General features: G+C 42.1%; 1 protein-coding gene across 1 annotated transcript in view; it reads right to left on the reverse strand.

Annotated features, from left to right (window-relative positions):
* The window catches only part of LOC140930216 (integrin alpha-7-like), a 50,912-nt gene that overhangs the window by 15,607 nt on the left and 21,901 nt on the right, over positions 1-13,404 (reverse strand). Inside the window, exons 22-27 of the mRNA XM_073379880.1 lie at positions 13,215-13,300; positions 12,260-12,349; positions 10,882-10,984; positions 10,315-10,419; positions 9,666-9,728; positions 8,147-8,302 (exon numbers count right to left, since the gene is read on the reverse strand). Coding sequence (XP_073235981.1) covers positions 8,147-8,302; positions 9,666-9,728; positions 10,315-10,419; positions 10,882-10,984; positions 12,260-12,349; positions 13,215-13,300 — 603 coding nt within the window. The remainder of the gene's footprint in view (positions 1-8,146; positions 8,303-9,665; positions 9,729-10,314; positions 10,420-10,881; positions 10,985-12,259; positions 12,350-13,214; positions 13,301-13,404) is intronic.

Below are 13,404 nucleotides of genomic sequence, written 5' to 3' on the forward strand. Positions count from 1 at the left end.
TCAGTAGATCGCTAGATCGGTGGATCTGTAAATTTATGGATCGGTAGATCGGTAGATCGCTAGATCGCTAGATGAGTAGATCTGTAGATCTATGGCTCGGTAGATCAATGGATCAGTAGATCGCTGGATCGATGGATCGCTAGATCGCTAGATCGGTGGATCTGTAGATCAATGGATCAGTAGATCTGTAGATCGATGGATCGATAGATCGCTAGATCAGTAGATCTGCAGCTCTTTGGATCGGTAGATAGTTAGATCGGTAAATCAATGGATCAGTAGATCGGTAGATCGCTGGACCTGTAGATCTATGGATCGGTAGATCGGTAGATCGGTAGATCTATGGATCGGTACATTGGTAGATCGGTAGATCAATGGATCAGTAGATCGATAGATCGGTAAATCTGTAGATCAATGGATCAGTAGATCTGTAGATCGATGGATCGATAGATGGCTAGATCGGTAGATCAATGGATAAGTACAGTTGTAGATGGATGGATAGCTAGATCGGTGGATCGGTAGATGAATGGATCAGTAGATCAGTAGATCGCTAGATCGGTGGATCTGTAGATCTATGGATCGGTAGATCGCTAGATCAGTAGATCTGTAGATCTATGGATCGGTAGATCGCTAGATGAGTAAATTTGTAGATCTATGGATCGGTAGATCAATAGCTCAGTGTATCGCTGGATTGATGGATCGCTAAATCGCAAGATCGGTGGATCTGTAGATCAATGGATCAGTAGATCTGTAGATCGATGGATCGATAGATCGCTAGATCGGTAGATCAGTAGATCTGTAGCTCTTTGGATCGGTAGATAGTTAGATCGGTAGAACATGGATCAGTAGATCGGTAGATCGCTGGATCTGTAGATCTATGGATCGGTAGATCGCTAGATCAGTAGATTTGTAGATCTATGGATCGGTAGATTGGTAGATCGGTAGATCAATGGATCAGTAGATCTGAAGATCGATGGATCGATAGATGGCTAGATCGGTAGATCAATGGATCAGTACAGTTGTAGATGGATGGATCGCTAGATCGGTGGATCTGTAGATCAATGGATCAGTAGATCCGTGGATCGCTAAATCGGTGGATCGCTAGATCGGTGGATCTGTAGATCTATGGATCGGTAGATCGCTAGATCGGTAGGTCAGTACATCTGTAGATCTATGGATTGGTAGATCGCTAGATGGCTAGATCGATGGATCGCTAGATCGGTGGATCTGTACATTAATGGATCAGTAGATCTGTAGATCAATGGATCGATAGATCGATAGATCGGTAGATTAATGGATCAGTAGATCTGTGGATCGATGGATCGCTAGATCGATAGATCGGTGGATCTGTGATCAATGGATCAGTAGATCTGTAGATCTATGGATCGGTAGATCAATGGATCAGTAGATCGCTGGATCGATGGATCGCTACATCTCTAGATCGGTGGATCTGTAGATCAATGGATCAGTAATCTGTAGATCGATGGATCGATAGATCGCTAGATCGGTAGATCGGTAGATCTGTAGCTCTTTGGATCGGTAGATAGTTAGATCGGTAGATCAATGGATCAGTAGATCGGTAGATCGCTGCATCTGTAGATCTATGGATCGGTAGATCGCTAAATCACAAGATCAGTAGGTCTGTAGATCTATGGATCGGTAGATTGGTAGATCGGTAGATCAATGGATCAGTAGATCGCTAGATCGGTGGATCTGTAGATCAATGGATCACTAGATCTGTAGATCGATGGATCGATAGATGGCTAGATCGGTAGATCAATGGATAAGTACAGTTGTAGATGGATGGATCGCTAGATCGGCGGATCTGTAGATCAATGGATCAGTAGATCGGTGGATCGCTAAATCCGTGGATCGCTAGATCGGTGGATCTGTAGATCTATGGATCGGTAGATCGCTAGATCGGTAGGTCAGTAGATCTGTAGATCTATGGATTGGTAGATCGCTAGATGGCTAGATCGATGGATCGCTAGTTCGCTAGATCGGTGGATCTGTAGATTAATGGATCAGTAGATCTGTAAATCAATGGATTGATAGATCGATAGATCGGTAGGTCAATGGATCAGTAGATCTGTGGATCGATGGATCGCTAGATCGCTAGATCGGTGGATCTGTAGATCAATGGATCAGTAGATCTATGGATCTATGGATCGGTAGATCAATGGATCGCTAGATCGGTGAATCTGTAGATCAATGGATCAGTAGATCTGTAGATCGATGGATCGCTAGATCTGTAGATCAGTGGATCAGTAGATCTATAGATCCATGGATCGCCAGATCGCTAGATGTCTAGATCTCTAGATCAATGGATCAGTAGATCTATAGATCCATGGATCGATATATAGCTTCATCGCTAGATCTGTAGATCAGTGGATCAGTAGACCTATAGATCCATGGATCGCCATATCGCTAGATCTCTAGATAAATGGATCAGTAGATCTATAGATCCATGCATCGATAAATCAATTCATCGGTTGATCAGCAGATCAATGGATCGCTTGATCGGAAGATCAATGGATCAGTAGATCCGTAGATCGATGGATCGCTAGATCGCTAGATCGGTGGATCTGTAGATCGATGGATCGATAGATCGCTAAATCGGTAGATCAAAAGATCTGTAGCTCTATGGATCGGTAGATAGTTAGATCGGTAGATCAATGGATCAGTAGATCGGTGGATCTGTAGATATGTGGATCGGTAGATCGCTAGATCAGTAGATCTGTAGATCTATGGATCGGTAGATCGCTAGATCGGTAAATCAATGGATCAGTAGATCGCTAGATCGGTGGATCTGTAGATCTGTGGATCGGTAGATCGGTAGATCAGTAGATCTGTAGATCTATGGATCGGTAGATCGCTAGATCTGTAGATCTATGGTTCAGTAGATCGCTCGATCAGTAGATCTGTAGATCTATGGATCGGTAGATCGCTAGACCGGTAAATCAATGGATCAGTAGATCGGTAGATCGGTGGATCTGTAGATCTATGGATCGGTAGATCGCTAGATCAGTAGATCTGTAGATCTATGGATCGGTAGATCGCTAGATCGGTAGATCTGTAGATCCATGGATCGGTAGATCGGTAGATCGGTAAATCTGTAGATCTATGGATCGGTAGATCGCTAGATCAGTAGATCTGTAGATCTATGGATCGGTAGATCGCTAGATCGGTAAATCAATGGATCAGTAGATCGCTAGATCGGTGGATGCGTAGATCTATGGATCGGTAGATCCGTAGATCGCTAGATGAGTAGATCTGTAGATCTATGGATCGGTAGATCGCTAGACCGGTAAATCAATGGATCAGTAGATGGCTAGATCGGTGGATCTGTAGATCTATGGATCGGTAGATCGCTAGATCAGTAGATCTGTAGATCTATGGATCGGTAGATCGGTAGATCTGTAGATCTATGGATCGGTAGATCGCTAGATGAGTAGATCTGTAGATCTTTGGATCGGTAGATCGCTAGATGAGTAGATCTGCAGATCTTTGGATCGGTAGATCAATGGATCAGTAGATCGCTGGATCGATGGATCGCTAGATCGCTAGATCGGTGGATCTGTAGATCAATGGATCAGTAGATCTGTAGATCGATGGATCGATAGATCGCTAGATCGGTAGATCAGTAGATTTGTAGCTGTTTGGATTGGTAGATAGTTAGATCGGTAGATCGCTGGATCTGTAGACCTATGGATCGGTAGATCGGTAGATCGCTAGATCAGTAGATCTGTAGATCTATGGATCGGTAGATTGGTAGATCGGTAGATCAATGGATCAGTAGATCGCTAGATCGGTGGATCTGTAGATCAATGGATCAGTAGATCTGTAGATCGATGGATCGATAGATGGCTAGATCGGTAGATCAATGGATAAGTACAGTTGTAGATGGATGGATCGCTAGATCGGCGGATCTGTAGATCAATGGATCAGTAGATCGGTGGATCGCTAAATCCGTGGATCGCTAGATCGGTGGATCTGTAGATCTATGGATCGGTAGATCGCTAGATCGGTAGGTCAGTAGATCTGTAGATCTATGGATTGGTAGATCGCTAGATGGCTAGATCGATGGATCGCTAGTTCGCTAGATCGGTGGATCTGTAGATTAATGGATCAGTAGATCTGTAAATCAATGGATCGATAGGTCGATAGATCGGTAGGTCAATGGATCAGTAGATCTGTGGATCGATGGATCGCTAGATCGCTAGATCGGTGGATCTGTAGATCAATGGATCAGTAGATCTATGGATCTATGGATCGGTAGATCAATGGATCGCTAGATCGGTGAATCTGTAGATCAATGGATCAGTAGATCTGTAGATCGATGGATCGCTAGATCTGTAGATCAGTGGATCAGTAGATCTATAGATCCATGGATCGCCAGATCGCTAGATGTCTAGATCTCTAGATCAATGGATCAGTAGATCTATAGATCCATGGATCGATATATAGGTTGATCGCTAGATCTGTAGATCAGTGGATCAGTAGACCTATAGATCCATGGATCGCCATATCGCTAGATCTCTAGATAAATGGATCAGTAGATCTATAGATCCATGGATCGATAGATCAATTCATCGGTTGATCAGCAGATCAATGGATCGCTTGATCGGAAGATCAATGGATCAGTAGATCCGTAGATCGATGGATTGCTAGATCGCTAGATCGGTGGATCTGTAGATCGATGGATCGATAGATCGCTAAATCGGTAGATCAAAAGATCTGTAGCTCTATGGATCGGTAGATAGTTAGATCGGTAGATCAATGGATCAGTAGATCTGTAGATCTGTAGATCTATGGATCGGTAGATCGCTAGATCGGTAGATCTGTAGATCTATGGATCGGTAGATCGCTAGATCAGTAGATCTGTAGATCTATGGATCGGTAGATCGCTAGATCGGTAAATCAATGGATCAGTAGATCGCTAGATCGGTGGATCCGTAGATCTATGGATCGGTAGATCCGTAGATCGCTAGATGAGTAGATCTGTAGATCTATGGATCGGTAGATCGCTAGACCGGTAAATCAATGGATCAGTAGATGGCTAGATCGGTGGATCTGTAGATCTATGGATCGGTAGATCGCTAGATCAGTAGATCTGTAGATCTATGGATCGGTAGATCGGTAGATCTGTAGATCTATGGATCGGTAGATCGCTAGATGAGTAGATCTGTAGATCTTTGGATCGGTAGATCGCTAGATGAGTAGATCTGCAGATCTTTGGATCGGTAGATCAATGGATCAGTAGATCGCTGGATCGATGGATCGCTAGATCGCTAGATCGGTGGATCTGTAGATCAATGGATCAGTAGATCTGTAGATCGATGGATCGATAGATCGCTAGATCGGTAGATCAGTAGATTTGTAGCTGTTTGGATTGGTAGATAGTTAGATCGGTAGATCGCTGGATCTGTAGACCTATGGATCGGTAGATCGGTAGATCGCTAGATCAGTAGATCTGTAGATCTATGGATCGGTAGATTGGTAGATCGGTAGATCAATGGATCAGTAGATCGCTAGATCGGTGGATCTGTAGATCAATGGATCAGTAGATCTGTAGATCGATGGATCGATAGATGGCTAGATCGGTAGATCAATGGATCAGTACAGTTGTAGATGGATGGATCGCTAGATCGGTGGATCTGTAGATCAATGGATCAGTAGATCGGTGGATCGCTAGATCGGTGGATCTGTAGATCTATGGATCGGTAGATCGCTAGATCGGTGGATTTGTAGATTAATGGATCAGTAGATCTGTAGATCGATGGATCGATAGATCGCTAGATCGGTAGATCAGTAGATCTGTAGCTCTTGGGATCGGTAGATAGTTAGATCGGTAGATCAATGGATCAGTAGATCGGTAGATCGCTTGATCTGTAGATCTATGGAACGGTAGATCGCTAGATCGCTAGATCAGTAGATGTGTTGATCTATGGTTCAGTAGATCGCTCGATCAGTAGATCTGTAGGTCTTTGGATCGGTAGATCGCTAGACCGGTAAATCAATGGATCAGTAGATCGCTAGATCGGTGGATCTGTGGATCTATGGATCGGTAGATCGCTAGATCAGTAGATCTGTAGATCTATGGATCGGTAGATCGCTAGATGAGTAGATCTGTAGATCTATGGATCGGTAGATCAATGGATCAGTAGATCGCTGGATCGATGGATCGCTAGATCGCTAGATCGGTGGATTTGTAGATCAATGGAGCAGTAGATCGATGGATCGGTAGATCGCTAGATCGGTAGATCAGTAGATCTGTAGCTCTTTGGATCGGTAGATAGTTAGATCGGTAGATCAATGGATCAGTAGATCGGTAGATCGCTGCATCTGTAGATCTATGGATCGGTAGATCGGTAGATCGCTAGATGAGTGGATCTGTAGATCTATGGATCGGTAGATTGGTAGATCGGTAGATCAATGGATCAGTAGATCGCTAGATCGGTAGATCTGTAGATCAATGGATCATTAGATCTGTAGATCGATAGATCGATAGATGGCTAGATCGGTAGATCAATGGATAAGTACAGTTGTAGATGGATGGATCGCTAGATCGGTTGATCTGTAGATCTATGGATCGGTAGATCGCTAGATCGGTAGGTCAGTAGATCTGTAGATCTATGGATTGGTAGATCGCTAGATGGCTAGATCGATGGATCGCTAGATCGCTAGATCGGTGGATCTGTAGATTAATGGATCAGTAGATCTGTAGATCAATGGATCGATAGATCGGTAGATCAATGGATCAGTAGATCTCTGGATCGATGGATCGCTAGATCGCTAGATCGGTGGATGTGTGGATCAATGGATCAGTAGATCTGTAGATCTATGGATCGGTAGATCGATGGATCGCTAGATCGGTGGATCTGTAGATCAATGGATCAGTAGATTTGTAGATCGATGGATCGATAGATCGCTAGATCGGTAGATCAATGGATCAGTACAGCTAGATCGATGGATCGATAGATCAGTAGATCAATGGATGCATCGATAGATCGATAGATCGGTAGATCAATGGATCAGTAGATCTGTGGATTGATGGATCGGTAGATCGTTAGATCGGTGGATCTGTAGATCAGTAGATCAGTAGATCTATGGATCGGTAGAGCGCTAGATCGGTAGATCGATGGATCGCTAGATCGGTGGATCTGTAGATCAATGGATCAGTAGATCTGTAGATCGATGGATCGGTAGATCGGTAGATCAATGGATCAGTAGATCTGCGGATCGATGGATCGCTAGATCGCTATATCGGTGGATCTGTAGATCAATGGATTAGTAGATCTGTAGATCAATGGATCAGTAGATCTGTAGATCGATGGATGGATAGATCGCTAGATCGGTAGATCAATGGATCAGTAGATCTGTGGATCGATGGATCGCTAGATCGCTAGATCGGTGGATCTGTAGATCAATAGATCAGTAGATCTGTAGATCTATAGATCGGTAGATCTGTAGATCTATGGATCGGTAGATGACTAGATCGGTGGATATGTAGATAAATGGATCAGTAGATCTGCAGAACGATGGATCGGTAGATTGCTAGGTGGGTGGATTTGTAGATTAACGGATAAGTAGATGTGTAGATGGATGGATGGTAGATCGTCAGATCGGTGGATCTGTAGATGTTGACCGTTGGGGTCAAAAATCGACAAACTTAAGCTCTTGCTATTGTGTTAATAGATCGATGGATCTGTGGTAGATCGCTAGGGCGATGGATCAGTAGATCTGTAGTTCGGTTGATTGCAAGATCGAAGGATCTGTAGACCGATGGATCGGTAGATTGCTAGAACGGTAGATCTGTGGATCATATTAATGGACAGCGGGACTGTCACTGACCCTGTTAAGATCAATTTGAATTAGTTGTTTCAGGCATTTTCTCGGCCCCACTAGCATTGGTGCTATAAATACTGCCGAGGTTAAAAACGGAATTATTATTACTATTATTACTATTATTACTATAATAAAGGACCAAGTAACAAATTATGCTAATTATTTTAATTTATACACAGTACATAATTTTTTAATTAGTAATTTCTTTGTTCACTTCCTTCTTTCCTTTCGCAGAATCTGCAGCCATTATTAAACCAAAAAGGCGAAAATATTTGACTATAAACCAAGATCATTATCTCACCAGTTCAGTTTGAGGTTTGTCTTGGACAGGCTCTGCTTCTCTTTTGACCTTTGAATTTGGCGTGTTTTGGTTGTCATCAGCTTCTCGTCTTCTGCGTGTCTTGACTTCGTCACCTGAAGTATCGTTTTGTTGTTTCCCATAGATAGCACTTGAAGTCTGGTTGAACAAAATAAATGGTAAGTGAGTGTAAATTAGTTTTCATTTATACTCTTTGGTTTCATAAATTAAAGAAGATTCAACAAAATGACGTTCTTAATTGAACTAGTTTTAACTGTAGTCATTGGATGAACAATTTACTTTGCAAAATCAGACCCAGTTCAGACGCCGAACTTTTGATAAGCCGAACCTAATTCGAATTAACGCAGACCCACATTTTTTAGACCGGCTGAATTGTTTCAGACGCCGATTTTACTGAATTGCAGCTGAACTAAGTTCAAAAGGCGAAAAATGCTCATTTCGGTCAAACTGCTTACAAAATACGTTGTAATAATATAAGCGCTAGGTTCAGTACACGAAAAGTTCGGCTTCTGAATCAAAGCCGTTCAAAAATCGCTCCAAAGGCGAAATTCCCGGCCGGGCTAGGCGAAAAGAATGGGTGTCTTGAAAACAAAGACACCTAAGACCCCCGGCCAAATGACTCTGAACTTTATTGATTAGGGATAGGAAACTGAGTGAATCAGGTTCCATTTCAGTCACAAACTGACCTGAAAGTTGATTAACTCGGTTTGCTAACCCTGATCAATAAAGTTCAGAGTCGTTCAGAGGGGGATCGTAGGGGGTCTTAGGGGTCTTTGTTTTCAAGACACCCGAAAAGAACGGCTGAGCCGTTCCAAATTGAAACCGGCGTTTCTAATTGATTCAGACGCCGAACTTTTCAGATAATTAATTCAATGTATATGGTTTGGCTCATGAAAAGTTCGGCGTCTGAACCGCGCCTCAGTCTCCTACGACACTGATATTTGCAGTTGAAGTACTTCAAAGACCATAACCAACAGGCCATTTGCACGATAACGTTATTTTACTAATACCACCAGAATCCTTTTTATTTTTCCTTCATATTTGAATTTGGTAATCCCGGCAAGGTTTAAATAACAAAAGCCCTAATTTGCACAAGAAAGCAAAACCCTTAAGATTCTAGTTGTAGTGGTAAAATGACGTCATCGTGCAAATGGCCTATTTCCGAAGCTTCGGAGATAACCGACGATGATAATACGAAGAAGAAAGATTTCTGAATTTAATTTCCAAATTCCGAAAGTGACCCGAAGTAAAATTGACGTCATCGGTTGATTCATCGCAAAATTCTTCCAAATTTGGTCAACAGTAGCTGGTTATTGTGAATTATGCGTGTGCTTTTAGCCAATCAGAAACGGAGAAATATTTTGAATGAATAATAATTGTATTTAAACCACGCCTTGTAAGACTGAACGCGTGCAAAGGGACTGGGTCTGGTCATGTCACTTCCGGAATTAACCAAAGCAGAGGGGGGAGTTAAGATAAACCGACTTTTTTCAGTAGTTACCTGCAATCCTAACAGATTTAACTGACCAGGTTTGAAGTCGCAATCTACTAGTTTGCCATCAAACTAAATAAGTGAAAACAATCCATTGTTAGCATCAAGTCGTAAATCCCCTATTACGCTCCCCGGGAGGCTTACTCATGTCAAGCACGGGCTTAATGGAAACGGGGGTCTTGTTTAATTTAGCAAAGATTATGATATTAGTTTTCCTTAATAACTGTAGAACACAAGGTGTAACAGGTCAAGTGCATGAAGCTGGAGGTCCCGCAGCCGAAGATCAAAAACAAATCCGAACTTCCAGCACCTGAATAAACCATACGGGATCAGTCCACATGAAGACTTACGGCCTACTTACATGGAGGTGGGGGACCCCAGATAGGTGAGGTAACATGCGGCGGGTCACCCCACCTATTATTAAACATGATCAAATTAAAATGAGAGATTATATGGACAGGCGGGTTACCTCATCTTTCTGGGGTTCCCCCGCCCTTAGGTGTGATTGATTAATAGAGTCTATAATTTATTAGCGAAGAATAATAAGGAAAGAGGGAAGGGAGGCTGATATGAGAGGGGGACTAAATAAAGAATTTACTGTATCCCAAATATGATGATAGTGTGGACCTCAGAATGGTCAATAACCTACATATCTCACCTGAACGTCTATAAGATAAAGTAAATGTTTGCCGCTGGTTGCTTCAAAAGGCCAGTGAATAACGATTTCACTTGAAGGGATTGGATCTGGGCCGCGGTTTTTCACCTTAAAATTGAGTTGCATAAAAATTCATATCGATCAGCAATTTTAAGCGGACGCAAATCAAAAAACACAAGGTTAAAGTGAAAATGAGTTTCGAAGAGAGTAAGAATGAATTTAGAGTGCTAAGAGGTAGTGATAGTTTGAAGTTAGGTTTGCAGAAAGGCCAGTACGCCTGAAAATCGTTACAAGGTGTTTTAACGGATTGGAAAATTCTTCACTGATCAAAATATTTCCATGTTCACAATGTTCCCACCAATAATCTGGTATAATATATAAACCAGAGACAACCCACAATCCCCAGATTCACTCTAACAAAGGGCTGTTAAAGCCACTGAAAATTTAAAAAAAATTTCAAGACGACCATCAAGCGTTTGTTGAGATTCCAACGGGTTCAAAAATATTTCAGTTTTCTCAGAGCATAGGGTAAGACTAAAGAAGATACTTCGCACATTACGAGGCCCATACATAGTATTTGTGAATAACTTCATTTCCAATGTCTTCAACGCGTTTCATGGCGCTCTCTCCCACAACTTCCCCACCGTATGATACTTGTTCTTCAACAGTCGAACTAGTAAAAAAATGCAGATCAACTTTCAGGGAAACAGAATCTCCTGTAGTTTGAATTGGACGTTTACATGAACTTGACAGTATGATATAAAACAATGCGCACGGAAAAAATTTGCCATTCCCATTCCAGAGACTATAAGGAGAAAGGGTACAAGCTTTCGGCACAACGATTTCTGGGATCCAGTGGGTGGAAAGGTGTTACTTCTGATTTTTTAATGGTTGACTCGAATACCATCGACCAATCATAACTAAGGGATTGTCCACCCAAATAATTCCAGAAATTACTACGCCTAAAGCTTGAAGCCATTCTCCCCACTTGAGTTCCTGAACTGGAGAATTTTGAGGTGGCGCGTTAGACTGGGTCAGAGTTGCGCCGAATTGCACTGTGGGAATGTTTTTGGGGGCGAATTTTGACTCAGTTTCCTGTCCAACCTCGTAGTCACCCAGGAATGCCGCGATAGCGTCCCCAAAACACTCGCATGGTGCAGTTCTACACAACACCGGCCTAGTATCAGGCGGAGTATTAAAATGACCGCTTTTAAACATTCCACCAACAAACTCGGGGATGGAAATAACCCTATTTCCCAGGGCAAGTAAATTTTGATCTTGGGCAAGTGAAAATAGAAGTTTGGTGGCAAGTGAAATTAGCCTCCGCGGTTTGAAAGTGTCGGCTTGGTAAATGATAATTTCCAGACAGCAACGATTTCAAAACTGAAAACTGCGAGGTGAGTGACACAATAAGTTGAAAGCATGAATCAATTTAAAATCCCAGTGCACATTTGCTCGTGTACTCCTTCGATCACCGTATCGATCAAATCCAGTAGTTAGTCTGTATCCGGCACAGCATTTAAGTGTTGAGTAATCTTATACACTTTGTAACTTATTATAGACAGTACCTTAGAACTGTAGATGGTAAGGCATTGTGTTACCTTCGGACAAGTAATATTTAAGTGGGGGCAAGTGAAAACTGAAATTTACTTGCCCACTGGGAAAGTGGATTTTTTTTCCTGCCCTTAAACTCTACAGTTATTATACTCAAAGTTCGATTAAAAAAAGAATTAACTACAGTGAGTTTAAAGTCAAGATTTGAAAATTTAACTTCCTCCTGGAGGTGAATCGCGACTCTTTTTAGCGCTTAAAGCCATATTTAAGGGTATTTAAACATACTACATGCACTGATATTAAAATAACCTTCTGGTTCTACATTATATAAAGTGGTAGAAATGATCGGTGAAGGCGAGTGCGTCGACAAAGTTGGCTAGTTTATAGCACTTACCCATTAACCTCTAGATCAGCTTGAGATTTGATAGAAATATTCAAGAATCTAAAATTGTCCGCCAGCGTAGCACTTTCCTCTTCATTTGTGCTGCAAAAAAGTGAACAATTCACTTTCAAAGGCTAACAAATGTAGTTTGTGTAATGTATTGCGTTACAATAAAGCTATCCTCGTAAATTCAATTCCCTCTTTACTCATCATAGATAATTTTAAATATTCCATGCATTTCAACTGAAGCAAAATGTTTCCGCACACAAGCCCTAGGCTTAAATAACTTCGTAAGGGGATTCAAGAGGATTTATAAACGGAGTGGCTTATCACAACATTTTCTGAATTTTACTCGCCTTTTTAAGCTTCGAAACCGGCGTCATATCGGTTTACGGTATGGCAGGAGTCAGTCTACCTGGGAATCCCGCGCCTTTCATTTACAGTTTAAAAACGCGTAATGAGTTCATGATTGAGTCCGACCAGACCTTTGTTTCTATCGAACAAAAAAGTGTCTCACCCGGACAAAAGTCCTTTCAAGAAATGAAAATTATTTGCAGCTCTAGCCAGTTCACAGACCCTCTAATTTCTCTTTGGTTCGTTGAGCGCGCGTCTGAAAATAATAATAATTTCTCTTTGGATCGTTGAGCGCGCGTATGAAAATAAAAACCGCGGGCGAATTATTGACCCCTAGCTTAAGGGGAGGGGGGTGGGGAAAGAGAAAAAAGACTCACGCTTAGTCTGAAATGTCATCCGTCTCTTCACCCCTCCCCCCAACGGGCGGGCAGGTAAAAGAGACCGTTGGGGGGTGGAGCGATGGAGGGATGACATTTCAGACTAACTCGCACTCCATGCTCGTTCTTGCGCGTTCACTTCGCGCTAGCGTGCTCGTTGATTTTCGAAAAGAAAAAAGAAAACAAGGTCTGTGTACAGGCTATTGCAGCTCTAGTTTATGCAACCATCGAACTACCTGTCCGTAGAAATGTTTATTGGCAAGAAATCTGGTTCGTCACTGTATCCTGAAGTGTCCAATTCAATCCGCAATGACTTCTGCGACTAAAATAAAAATAAATTTCCGTTATTTACCGTCGGCAGTATTTATAGCACTAATGCTAGTGGGGCCAAGCAAATCCCTGAAACAAATAATTTAAATTTCAAAT

This window comes from Porites lutea, chromosome 3, assembly GCF_958299795.1.
Source record: "Porites lutea chromosome 3, jaPorLute2.1, whole genome shotgun sequence".
In the NCBI taxonomy this organism is placed as follows: domain Eukaryota; kingdom Metazoa; phylum Cnidaria; class Anthozoa; order Scleractinia; family Poritidae; genus Porites; species Porites lutea.